This window comes from Anastrepha ludens, chromosome 2, assembly GCF_028408465.1.
Source record: "Anastrepha ludens isolate Willacy chromosome 2, idAnaLude1.1, whole genome shotgun sequence".
Lineage (NCBI taxonomy): Eukaryota > Metazoa > Arthropoda > Insecta > Diptera > Tephritidae > Anastrepha > Anastrepha ludens.
This window is the reverse complement of record NC_071498.1, coordinates 65,942,338-65,954,599: the sequence shown is the minus strand read 5'-3', so window position 1 is coordinate 65,954,599 and position 12,262 is coordinate 65,942,338. Positions and strand designations below refer to the sequence as shown.

At 35.3% G+C, this 12,262-nt stretch overlaps 1 protein-coding gene across 2 annotated transcripts in view; it reads right to left on the bottom strand.

Moving 5' to 3' along the window:
• Positions 1-12,262, bottom strand: part of LOC128871672 (katanin p60 ATPase-containing subunit A-like 1) — a 38,893-nt gene that overhangs the window by 15,910 nt on the left and 10,721 nt on the right. The window contains exon 1 of one of the 2 annotated variants that reach the window (XM_054113615.1): positions 9,089-9,420. The exons of the other annotated variant lie outside the window; for it this stretch is intronic. Within the exon in view, the coding sequence (XP_053969590.1) occupies positions 9,089-9,420 (332 nt within the window). Of the gene's footprint in view, positions 1-9,088; positions 9,421-12,262 lie in introns of those variants that run through there. 2 annotated transcript variants of the gene reach the window in all.

Here is a 12,262-nt window from a genome sequence, read left to right as displayed (position 1 = left end):
CATTTGAACCAACTGTGAATAAAGCCTGAAATCGCAATGAGTCTAGCTGATCTGCAAGAATCTGCATATCGATCTTATCAAATGATTTTGTGATATCAACAAATAAGGCACTGCAGGCTTTCTTACTTTAATTATCTTACAAGTAAATAAAGGAAACAGAGTTTACAGGAGCATCCTCAGTTGAGAGATCAAATCGAAATTTAAATTGCAAAGGGCTAAAGAAATTTAATTTCTTCAGGCGAGATAAAAGTGTGCCTTTTATTGATTTTTCAAAAATTTTGTAGATGGATGGATGACAGCAGTGACATACATAGGTCTATAACTATTTTTTTCTTTTTTATCTACTTTTTTAAAGTAAAATAAATAAATAATTAGTGCGCATCCTCTGTTAGGTGTTTGTTCTGGTGCTGAGTTCTTTCTTCTCTTTGTGGTGTGCGTTTTGATGTTTTTTCACAAATGGAGGGACCTACAGTTTTAAGCCGACTTCGAAAGGCAAATGGGAGATTTTTCCTGGCAGAAATACACTCGGAGGTTTGTCATTGCCTGCCGAGGACCGCTTAGAAAAAACTTTTTCAATAATTTTGGTGTTTTAAGCTCGGAGATTCGAACCTACGCACTTTTTATAAAGTGGAGTAAATAATTACTGCAGTCGGAAAAATTCCTGCTGTAACGCTATATTAATTTAACAAAACGATATTTCTAAATATCTACCAAATTAATTCCAAAATGTGAATTATGGTTTAATAATTTTTTCCCCAATGCTGCCTGGTAACTACAACACAAATTTGTGTGGTGAGTTAATGCTCTAAATAATTTCTTAGTCATAATGACTTTTCCTTATTTTCGTTTTGGGCAATTTCCATTGCTTAGTATTTGCTTACGAAATTGGGTTAATGACTATTCTCAAACCAATAAAATCTTTGTATATTTCTGCATGGCTGACGGCTAATAAAATCTATTCCTTAGGCAATGTGGCGCACTGCTGCATTTCAATGTTTCCAAATGAATCCTGTTGCCGAGTGGTTTTGTCTGCGATTAAAATTCGATTAAATAAATATAAAATTAAAATATAATATTAATTAAATATTAATCAAATATTAGAAACGGTTTTTTTTCAAATAGCAACTAGACACTTTTAAAATGCTCGTACAAATGAGAGAGCAGCTTAACCAAAATATTATTTTGAGGGAAAGTTGTATTCTAGTGGGCAATTATTTATTTGCTACTGGCAAGAAACTGGCGCAAGCAGAGATGGTATTATTAATACAAGTACAATAATAACAGTGAACTTCTTTCATGAAGTCGCATGCTATTCAATTTATATGTTTTGCAATTAAATTCGTATTTATGCATAATCTTTAGGAGTGCCTGGTTTGCTTTTGCTAACACTCATATCTATTGCCGCCGGCGTGCTAGTATTGATGTGATTGATGCTGTATGTGGATTTTGCACTGATTTGTACGTACAGTTTATCGAGAAAATATTTTGACATACTATGATATTCAAGTTTTTTTTTTTTTTTTTTTTTTTTTTTTTTTTTTTTTAATAATTAAATTTGTATAATAACAAGTTATACAAATATAAGAAGGCAGCAGCACTAGCAGCATGGGCCATCAGCTGTCAGATAACAAAAAATGTAAATGTACTTTAAATAAGGTCTAACGTTAAGTAATTATCATATTTGCATGCTTATAACTAAATAAAATAAACAAAGGTACATGTTAGATCCGTCTTAACAAGTCGTTGGCTTTTAGAAATTTGTAGACAGTCAGTATATTGCTTGCAGATGGCTCTTTAAGAAAATCCAGTGCAGGAGAGGATCCAAAGAATTGTTGTCTGGAGGTGTGTAGATTTCGACAAGATTGCAGAATATGATCTAAGGTTGCGGTTTCGTCACAAAAGGGGCAATCGGCTGGCAGCGTACGTTGGAGGAGGTGTGCATGTGTGAGAATAGTGTGGCCCAGGCGTAGGCGCGAGTACGGTTTGAGAACTTTTAATGGCAGATCGGAAGGAAGTGATATCTTTGATCTAGATGGATTTAAGAAAGCGTAGTGGTGTTGGTAGTTTTTCCAGTTATCTAACAGATAAATGCGCCGTTGTTTTGTAATCTCTAGGAGGATGTCACTTTTAGAGTAGTATTTATGAAGCATAGACGGTAGATTAGAAACGCTTCTAGCTGCGGCATCAGCGTTTTCATTGCCGGTAATCCCCGAATGTCCTGGAACCCACATTAGCTTAATTTTGTTTGGATAGCTTGATATTCAAGTTATTTGTACTTCTTTAACTGAAAACATCACTTTTTGTTGAATTTGGAGAGCCTTTCAAAATAATAACTTTAACTCATATATTTACCATCACTTCCTAACGGTAAGCGTTTTATATACATCAAAGCAAAAATAAAAATACAAAACTAACTAAAAAAACCACTAAGTATTAAAACAAAATAAATCATGCCAAAAATTGAAATAGGCTAGAGCCAAAATCTGCAAGTGGAAGAGCACGGAAAATATCTGACCGCGCCAAACCGACTTTGTTGAGAAAATTAGCCGTAAACCCGCAGATTTCGACAAAAAATCTGGCCGGTGATCTTAGAGATGAGTGTGGGATCGAAGCTTCTCATGAAATATTTTGCCAAGTTTTGCAAAAGCACAATTATGCTTTTCGAGTTGCTTGAAAGAACCTTTTGCTTAAAAGCGGTTACCTTTTGCTACCGTAGAGCTCAACCAAATATCTACTAGGATGAAGCGATACATATACTGCGATGAGACTAAAATCATGCTGTATTATGTACAATGAGGGACCAAATAGAGAGGGTAGGCAGCCATTAAAAACACTGTGAAAAAAACAAAAAAAAAAAAAAATATTACACCGACAGTGAAATTTAGCATACTTTCAGTTATGGGGTGTTGATGCATAGCCAACAAGGGAATGGATGATTTGGTGTTTATAGAAAATAAGATCGATGTACGACAATATTTGAATAGGTAATATGATAAAATGTGGCTTCATTGTTGACAACAAATCTCAGTTTTAATTCTACCAGGTCAACGATCTAAAACATAAAGCTCATATGGTGGGAATGTGGCTTTTTTTTATTGTACCAAAGTATTTGATATATGAGCCCAAAGTCGGGATATAAGCCCAATAGCAAATTTGTGGGCATATTTAAAGAAAGTTGAAAACAAAATACTCAGAAGGTCATGCAGAGCGGAGAAATGTTTTTTTCGAGGAATGGCACCAGACACCACAGGACTACAAAATTGTTCAATTTATGAGAAACAGACTGCAAGGTGTTATACAGTATGTCCGGAATCAGTTTGACATAGACAATAAATTAAATTTTTCGACTTCAATAGCAAAAAAAATCGAACTCGTTATTTATTTTTGACTTCTTGTTTTGTACTGATTCATATTTAAATGGAATTAATAAAAAAAACTTATTTGGAAAAACAACTAATATAATAAAGCAATAAAAACAAATAAGATACTATTTCGATACTGTAAATAAACTGTTTTTACATTTTGCTTTTTCAATTTCTGTGTTGCGCTATTAACATCGATTTACATAATCTCTGCTTTGCATCGACCACTTTGATGCTTTCGTTTTATCATTCAGTGAACATTTTTTGCTTTATTCGTACTTCGAGTTTTAAATGCCTGACAAACGATTATCCTTTGATATTACGCAATTATTATATCATAAGTACCACTTGGGTAAAAGTGTTGAGGAATTGTCTGAAAGGACCCGAAAATTGTATCAAAATCCGAGAATTTGCTTGAGAGCACTTGCAAAGGAGCTTAACGAGAAGTGTGGTATTGTTGCTCTCATGAAGCAGTGCCCTACTGCACCGCAAATATTCATCGAGTCCAGCACGCAATAATCCATTGCTGTCTGCACAAAATATATGATAGAAAAACGCCTTCTTTTTGTATTAAATCACATCTCCGAACCAAAATATTATTGGGACGACCTTATATTTTGCGACGAGACAAAAAGATAAATATGACAAATTGTAATACACAACGATAGATCGACTAGAGTATGGCGCAAGCCTCTGACAGCTTTGCAAAATCGAAATAAAACTCCCACGGTTAATTTTGGAAAAATTTACGTTGTAATTTGGGGATGCATTTGAAGTGTTTAATGGTGGCCCAATGGACGCCAAACAATATTTAAATATATTAAAAAAAACTTAGTTGGCATTGCTAAAAAATTTGGGTTCATCACTGAGCATAAGCCAAATTTAAAATTCCCCCAAGATAACGATACAAAACATAAGGAGCATAATGTGAAGATATGGCTTCTTTACAATTGTGGTAAATTTATAAATACACCAGCAACTAAGTACAATAGAAATTTGATGATTACGAAAATTTAGCGATTTTGTCTCGATTTGCTTGCACAATTGGTGGAAATGCTACGTTTAAAAACCCGTAGAAAGACTTAAACAAAAAATACGACGCTTATTCATGTATGTGTGTGAATATATTTGCTCAGACGAGTTTCCATGCTTGGTTTGTGAACAAAAATTGTTCAAGGTATTCGTAAGCGGCTTACATAAATCGCTGACGAGAACGCTTTATAAATGGCGTTTGTAGCTAAAAATTATTCCAGACGTTTTGCGAATACTCGATACAAGCAGACTTATACTAGTATGTAACAAATGGTAAAATACTTATGAGTGCATTGTCTTTTGCTACTACAGTAAAAGGGTTGCTTATTCGCATATACCAAACTAATCCAACTTTACTCTTTTTATTTGTCGAGAGTGAAGTGGCATTTGTCTTCGTTACATTTATGTATGTTCATTTCTAAAATTTTGATGATCCTACATAAATCTGTACTAGAGCATAAATTAACTGATACGCCATGTAACAAAAGGGGCAACATGGCGTATGAATAAATTAAGTGTTTGAATCTACATATTATATAATCAGGTTCGAAAATTTCTATCAGCATTTTCAATGTGTTTTTAATAATAAATAAACTGTATATTAAGAAAAATATTCAAGCAGTCACTGAAATACAAAAACTCAAAGACAAAAATAATTTTTATTGACAAAAATTTCTTGTTGCTTTTTTTTTCAACATTCATGTTTGTATTATTTTGAATAGTTCCAAAGAAAACGTCCTCAAGGATTTTTTTTTTTCACATGGTTTAGTTTGCTCATTTAGTCAGTCCTGATTTTTTTTGAAATGCCAGAATTGTAAGCCTTTCAGCAGAGTGTATTCAAATACAAATAGAAACAATTAATTTAAAATTTTGAATCTGTGCCCTTTCCACCTGTAGGAATCCTTTTCAATGAGGATGCACAAATACGAATTAGAGAAACAAATGCTGCTCAATAGGCGCATTCTTTTCCAATACAAGTTGTGTAATTTGTTAGTTTTATGAGTATGAATGAAAATGAGTATGAAAAACGATTTGAAGCAGTGGTCCTAAATACACACTCTAAAGGTCCAAAAATGTCAAGTGCAGCAAAATATTTGAAGAAGTCGAAGATTGTTCATAAATAAATGGGTGCAACGGTATATCGAAGTTAAAAACGTAGACCACTTCCGCGGACGAGGATCAACAAAAAAAAATATCTCTCCAACGCAAGATCAGAAAGAAGATCATTAATTTTTTGTGACAAAGCCGAACTTATCGTTGGGTGGAGCTGAGTTTTAAAGAAAATGTGCCAAAAAACACGAGTCGAGAACGTTTACGACGACCTCAAATTCCGGAGCACATTGAAAAAAACCGCTGCTCTATATATCACATGAAAAAAGACTTGCACGGGCTAAGGCAAATTCAGCATGGAGTTGGACAAACGTAATATTCCCGGATGAGTCTCTTTTTGGGCGCATAGTTGCATACGTCGGTCCTGGTATACCGCTAATAATCGACAACTTCAACAAACGGTTAAATATCCAGTTAAGGTTCATGTTTGGAGCTGCTTCTTTGAAAAAAGGTTTGGTCATTTATTTATGTTTATCGTCAATTTGAATGCAGTTTGGATGAATAAAATTCACCAGAAAGTATTATCACCGTCAGCGGAGGAGATGTTTGGAAGAACTAGCTAACCTTGGATTTTGCAAGAAGGCAACAGTCCCAAGCATCGACAACAAAGGTGTGTAGAGTGGAAATAGTAAAATGGGACTGGAATATTGGACGGGCCTTCACAGTCGCTTGATGCCAACCCTTTTGAAAATGTTTGGACAGTAGTTAAACAAAAACTCATAAGAAAATAAATATGGACGGACAAACAGATAGCAAGGCAAATTTGACTGATTTGGAGCCAATTACTTCCACAACTTGCGCAGAAATGAACACTTGGCTCGAAGCGTTTAATAATTATTCATGGTGGTGATTATACATTTTAATGAATATATTGTTTATAGTAAATATTATAAAACCATACAATGCAATTTGTTAGTCAAATAGGTTCTAAGTTATGAAGTAACCCATTCGGCTACGGCGACCGCCTGTATATAAACTCAACGTCAAGTTTTGACTATTTATTTATTAACTTTTTAATTTAAATTATTCTTTTATAAAAATATAGTTCATGATACAACAAACACCATATAAAGTAAAGTTTCGAGCTTTGTGTTGTATACAAATTGTAAATATTCAGCAAATTTTCATCAAAATTTCAAACTTAGAGTTTTTAGAAAAATTTTGGGTATACAGTTTTATAGATCATTGTATTTTGGTACAATAAAGTGCAAGTGTCAAGTAGATCAAATATCTCACTGATTTTTGAGATTTTTTTTGTTCGCGGTCTTGTACATTTTCTCCGTTTTACGCGTACTCCACATTTTATATGGAAGAAAACACCCAGCACTGCCAGCAGAAAAAATTGTCTAAAATCAAAGAAATTTTTAACCACTCGAAACTTGCACTTTATTGCACAAAAACCTAATGACCTATAAATCTGCTTACCCGAAATTTTTCTAAAAATTCAGAGTAAAAAGTTTAAATTTTGATGAAAATTTGCCGAATTTTAAACAAAGCTTGAAACTTTGCCTTATATTGTTTTTGTAGTAGTATATATCTATGTATATGTTATTGGCACCCTTTCTGGGTGTTTGGCCGAGTTCCTCCTCCTATTTGTGGCGCGTGTCTTGATGTTGTTCCACAAATGGAGGGACCTACAGTTTCAAGCCGACTTCGAACTGCAGATATTTTTTTTGAGGAGCTTTCTCATGGCAGAAATACACTCGGAGGTTTACCATTACTTGCCGAGGGGCGACCGCTATTAGAAAAAAATGTTTCTTCATTTTGGTGTTTCACCGAGATTCGAAGCTACTTTGTTGTAGTATAAACTATATTTATATAAAATTATAATTTAAATTACAAAATCATAAATTAATATTGAAAACTTATCAATATGTGCTGTAAACTTTCTTTTGACGCTCACAATTTATATGTTTAACTGGCACTTACATAGGTATATCTTTTTCAAAGTGCTTTGGCCAAAGTCCTGTCATTTGTGTTTCTTGATGTTCTTTCTATATATGGAGGTGCCTATAGTTTTATACCGCATCCATACCGCAGATGGATTTTTTATGGGGAGTTTTTTCATGGCAGAAATAGACTTGGTGGCTTGCCATTGTCTGCCGAGGGGCGAACGCTTTGAAAAAAACTTTTTCTACAGGGTGCGCCGTCTTTTATGTCGGTATGAGAACATTGAATAACTTTTAAAAAAAAAGAACAACTGATTTGTATAAGTGAGATATTTTTATTTGGTTTGGTTATTTACAATTTATTAAAACTATTTTTTTATTTTTTGAATACAATATGAATCAAATGGCCACCTTAATTAGCAATCACAAACTGCGATCGTTTTTCTGCGTTTGTCATCACCTTGTCAAGCATTTCGGGTTTTATAGCGTCGATTTCGCGTTGTTTCGGTATAAAGCGATCCATGGTTGAAATTGTATTCAATTGACGTATCAAAAACATGTACGTTGAAGTCGATCGGTTGGTAAATGACAAAGTTATTCAGCGTTTACATACCGACATAAAAGATGGCGCACTTTGTAGCATTTGGTGTTTCATGCTCGGAGTTTCAAATCTACAATATGAGGGTTGGTATACCTAGCTATTCGGCTACGGCCGGTCGGTCGGACTTTATCTTTTACAAAAAAAGAAAAAAAAACGTGTTGGATATGAACAATCCATGGAGACAATGAAAAGATCAATTGAGTAGTGCTTCGAATAACTTTGGAATAGCAGATATTGCAATTATATTGTTGTTTTCTATAGCTGATCTATTTCCATGTTTACAAAGGGGAATTCTGAAAGATGTCTTTCATGATGAAGAAAAAATTCTTGTTGAAATGGAGAATTGAACAAGACGCGCTTAATGAAACTCCTTTAAGCAGTATCAGCTTACGAATGCTAAACTGCTCGAAACCATATATAATTCGATGGAGAAAAGTCGTAAAAATAATTATACTTTTCCTTTTTAAAGTCTTATAAAAATATAATTCATATTTTCCCGTAAAACTGTGTTGTGAACTTTCGAAAATAACTGTTCTGCGCTGACATATGTAGGTGTTATCATAAAACAAGTGTGAGAAAATAGATTAGCTCTGAGTGACAAGGCCACAAAGCTCACCACTTCCTTGAGTTGTATGGCAGGGCATAATAATTGTAAAATAGTAATCAGTAAATTGTATATGCATCTGACCATGTCAATCAACTGTACAAATGTCAAATAAAATTTATTTGCATATAAACAAATAAACACAAACGAGCAGCGAAGTTGAATGAATTATGAACTTGCCCATGGAAAATGGCTTAGCTTTTCACATTTTCACACAATCAGTCAAATGGACGCTATGGAAATGGCAAGCACGCTTGGAATTTCTCACGACCGCAAAGGAGCATTGCACAACGACGAAGTTACAGTTATTCGCAATAACAATAGAAAATTATGTGTATGTATGTATGTATGTACGTCATATTTTATGGCATTCTATGTGTTTGGAGTACTTTCTTCTTATTCTATTCTTCTTATTCTATCTTGTTTTTATTCTACTTTGGCGCATAGTTCGCAAAGTTCGAATAGCAAAGAAAGTATTACTGAAATTTACCAATCATGTAGATCCCAAAGCGAATGATAGGGCGTGTGACGAAAGGTGGACATGAGCGGCACGGCAACTTCATACTCCACATGCACATCGGTTGGGAGCGGTGGGCGTTCTAGAGCTGGACTTGAATTGCCCACGGAGCGTTTACGTAGAAAACTGTAATGGGCGGGAGCTGCTGTATGTGGCGGCGGTGGTAGTGGTGGTGTTGGTTCGCCACCCATGTTGCCATTGAACAGCTGGGAATTGGCATTGGTGATGGCGGAAGCAGTCGATTGTTCGTTGAGCTGATGCTCCAATGCCATACCAAGCCAATTTTGAGCATTTGCGTTGTACATTTTTTTTAAATTTTATTTCTTTTCTGGTGTTTAATAAAATTTAAAGAAAATAACTACTTAGTTTTTTTATCAAATGTACACATTTTTTCATTCACTTTGCACTCTAACGCTGTAACATTGCGTAGTGTTCGACACAATTCTAGTACGCGGGTCTTACGAAAAATTATTGACCATTTGCCGCGAATGCCAAGCACCAACTGACCAACAGTCTGCTCGAAACGGCGGTCATTGGCGGTACGCGAGCAGTGGTCATTTGCACAATAGAAATACTCGAGGGCTACAGGCTTAGAGGGGAAGCGTTTACGTTGCGTCGCGTCGCGGTGTGCCACAACAAAAAAGCGGTTTCCATTAACTGCACAAACATTTGTAAAATATATACATACATACTTGTATGTGTGCACAAACTCCTCCATACATGCACATAGTATGTTGGGTACATAAATAGAAAAGGACCCCCACACACATGCACATGCATAAATACTTGTATATGCGAACTTAAATGCCACCCTTTAACTGTTTATAGGTAATAGTCAGTGTGGCAACACTGGTACTGCTGTCTCACGAAGCGGTTTGAAACAGTGGAGACTTTGAAGGCGCTTGACCACTTGTTTCTTGTTGTTTTTGTTTTTACTTTGCTTACTTCTTTCTGAGACGCTGGTACAATTGTAAGGCTGCACACATACACACGCGCACATGCACATAAATGTATTCGCGAACACACTTGCGTTGCAAAAGGGTAGCGTTTTGAATTTGTATTGAGGTTAAAGGAAGTGGCATTTGTGCTGTTTCTGATTTTTTACCGTTTTTAGCTTTACTACGCTTGAACTTTTTCAAAATGCTTTGTTTGTTATTTTAGTTTTCTACCAAATCGGAAGCGCTAATATGGCTCGGGCTATATTGCCACTCATCTAGAAATGTACGTTGAGGTTGCAAGTTTTGGCTTTTGTTGTTGGTAATGACTGTTATTGTTTTTACGTACATTGAGTGTTTTTTTGTTGTTTGGCGTGTCGTCGGTATTTTTTTTGCAATATCAAATTAGCATTAGTTAGGAATGAGTAAACCCACAGTTGGAATTTAATAATGTGAACTAATAGCCATTTTTAATATTATGGGTTGACTTGTTGTTGTTCTTGTTTTCAAAATGATAACACTATTATTGAAATCGTTTTATAATAAGGTCGACAGTGACATTCATTCAAAAGTGTTGCAACTGAGTCTAAGTGTACTGCTATCTGACCACTGTAGTGTATTTCAAGCTGAACTAATAGCGATAAAAGTGGCTGCCATCTGGGTCACAGTGACTCACCAAGGGTTACACAATCGATCATCACCTACTTTGACAGTCAAGCTGCGATTAAATATCTACGGTGCAATAATACTTCCTTCAAAGTAGCAATTGAAAGTAGACCTATTCTGCATGAGCTGGCTAAAGAGTGCACCACGAATATTTTTTGAATTTCTAGACAAAGAGGTATATATTTCTGGGAATTGCATGGCGCATGAGCAAGCTGGGAGCGGAACTGTTCTAAAATCAGTCAATTCTGCCCAATATGAGGTCGTTCCTTTATCCATAAGCAAGCTCTGGGTTAATTCAGTTTTAGCCGCACAGAACAATGCCAGATGTATCAGGAGCCTATTAGGCAGATCTGGCCCATAATGGATGGAAATAAATCTAAGTATACCATCTATGTCAACCAACCTTACATAAGCCCAATAGTTGATATGATCACCGAGCAGCGTCTAATAGCAACGCAAGGGAAGCATTTAGTGTGTTTCTCTAACGACTTTTGTGGCAGCTGCAAGAACGAGAAGGAAGTTGAGAGTTTTGAAAACTTTATTTGCTACTGCCCCGCTTTTGTCTAAGCTCTTAGATAGATTGATATGTAGACAGATTTGAAGTTTGCACTCCCACAATTTTTTGTGCCCTCTACTAATCAGTGGAGTATCTACTGTATCTACAATCCCTCATCCAAAGCCAGCATATATGCTTTTTTCTGGCTGCAAATTGGTCGAGATGTCGCAACCTTCTCCACGTTTTAGCACCACATTCAAGGAGACGGTGTATTGGAATATCCGGAGATTGGTCGCTGAAACGATAAGAGCATGTAGTCCAAAGTAGAGACCTCCAAAACGAGCTGTTTAAAAGTTTCAACAGCTTCTTCAGGCGTTGAAAAACGTTGACCTCGTATTTTATTTTCCATGTTTGGGATTAAAAAAATCATAAGGTGCTAAATCAGGGCTGTAAGACGGATGACCCATAATTTCTATCTTTTGAGTACTCAAAAATTCTTGTGTGGGGCGATACGTCAGAGCTCGCATTGACTTGGTGAAGGATGTTTGTTTCGGTAGTAGAGTTGCCTTAGGTTTTAATTTAGCAGCCGCATCGCATATATGAACAGCGATACCACTTAGACCACGAAATGGGCCCGTCGGGAGGAATTTCATTTGCCTCAATTCTTCAAAGATTTCAGCCAAACAAATTAAATATACTATTCAAAAAATCGATATTTTTTATTTTTTTTTTAATGTACATATATATAAGAATACGCACAGAAAACTTAATATTAAGTTACACGCAAATTGGAAAAAGCATTTCAGAGTGCTGTAAAGTGCTTTTCAAACCTTAAACGCGTTTTTCTCAAAATGGTGTTTTCAAAGTCGATGACCAACATTACTCGAAAACGGCTAAACCGATTAATCTCAAATTTTAGAACCAGCTTCTTAAATATATTTTTTAGTAATTAATCGATGATTTTTTCTCACCGATAAATAATTTATTTTTATAAACAATTTAAGGCCAAAATTTTGGTCAAAAACCGCCATTTTGTCAAAAAAATTTATT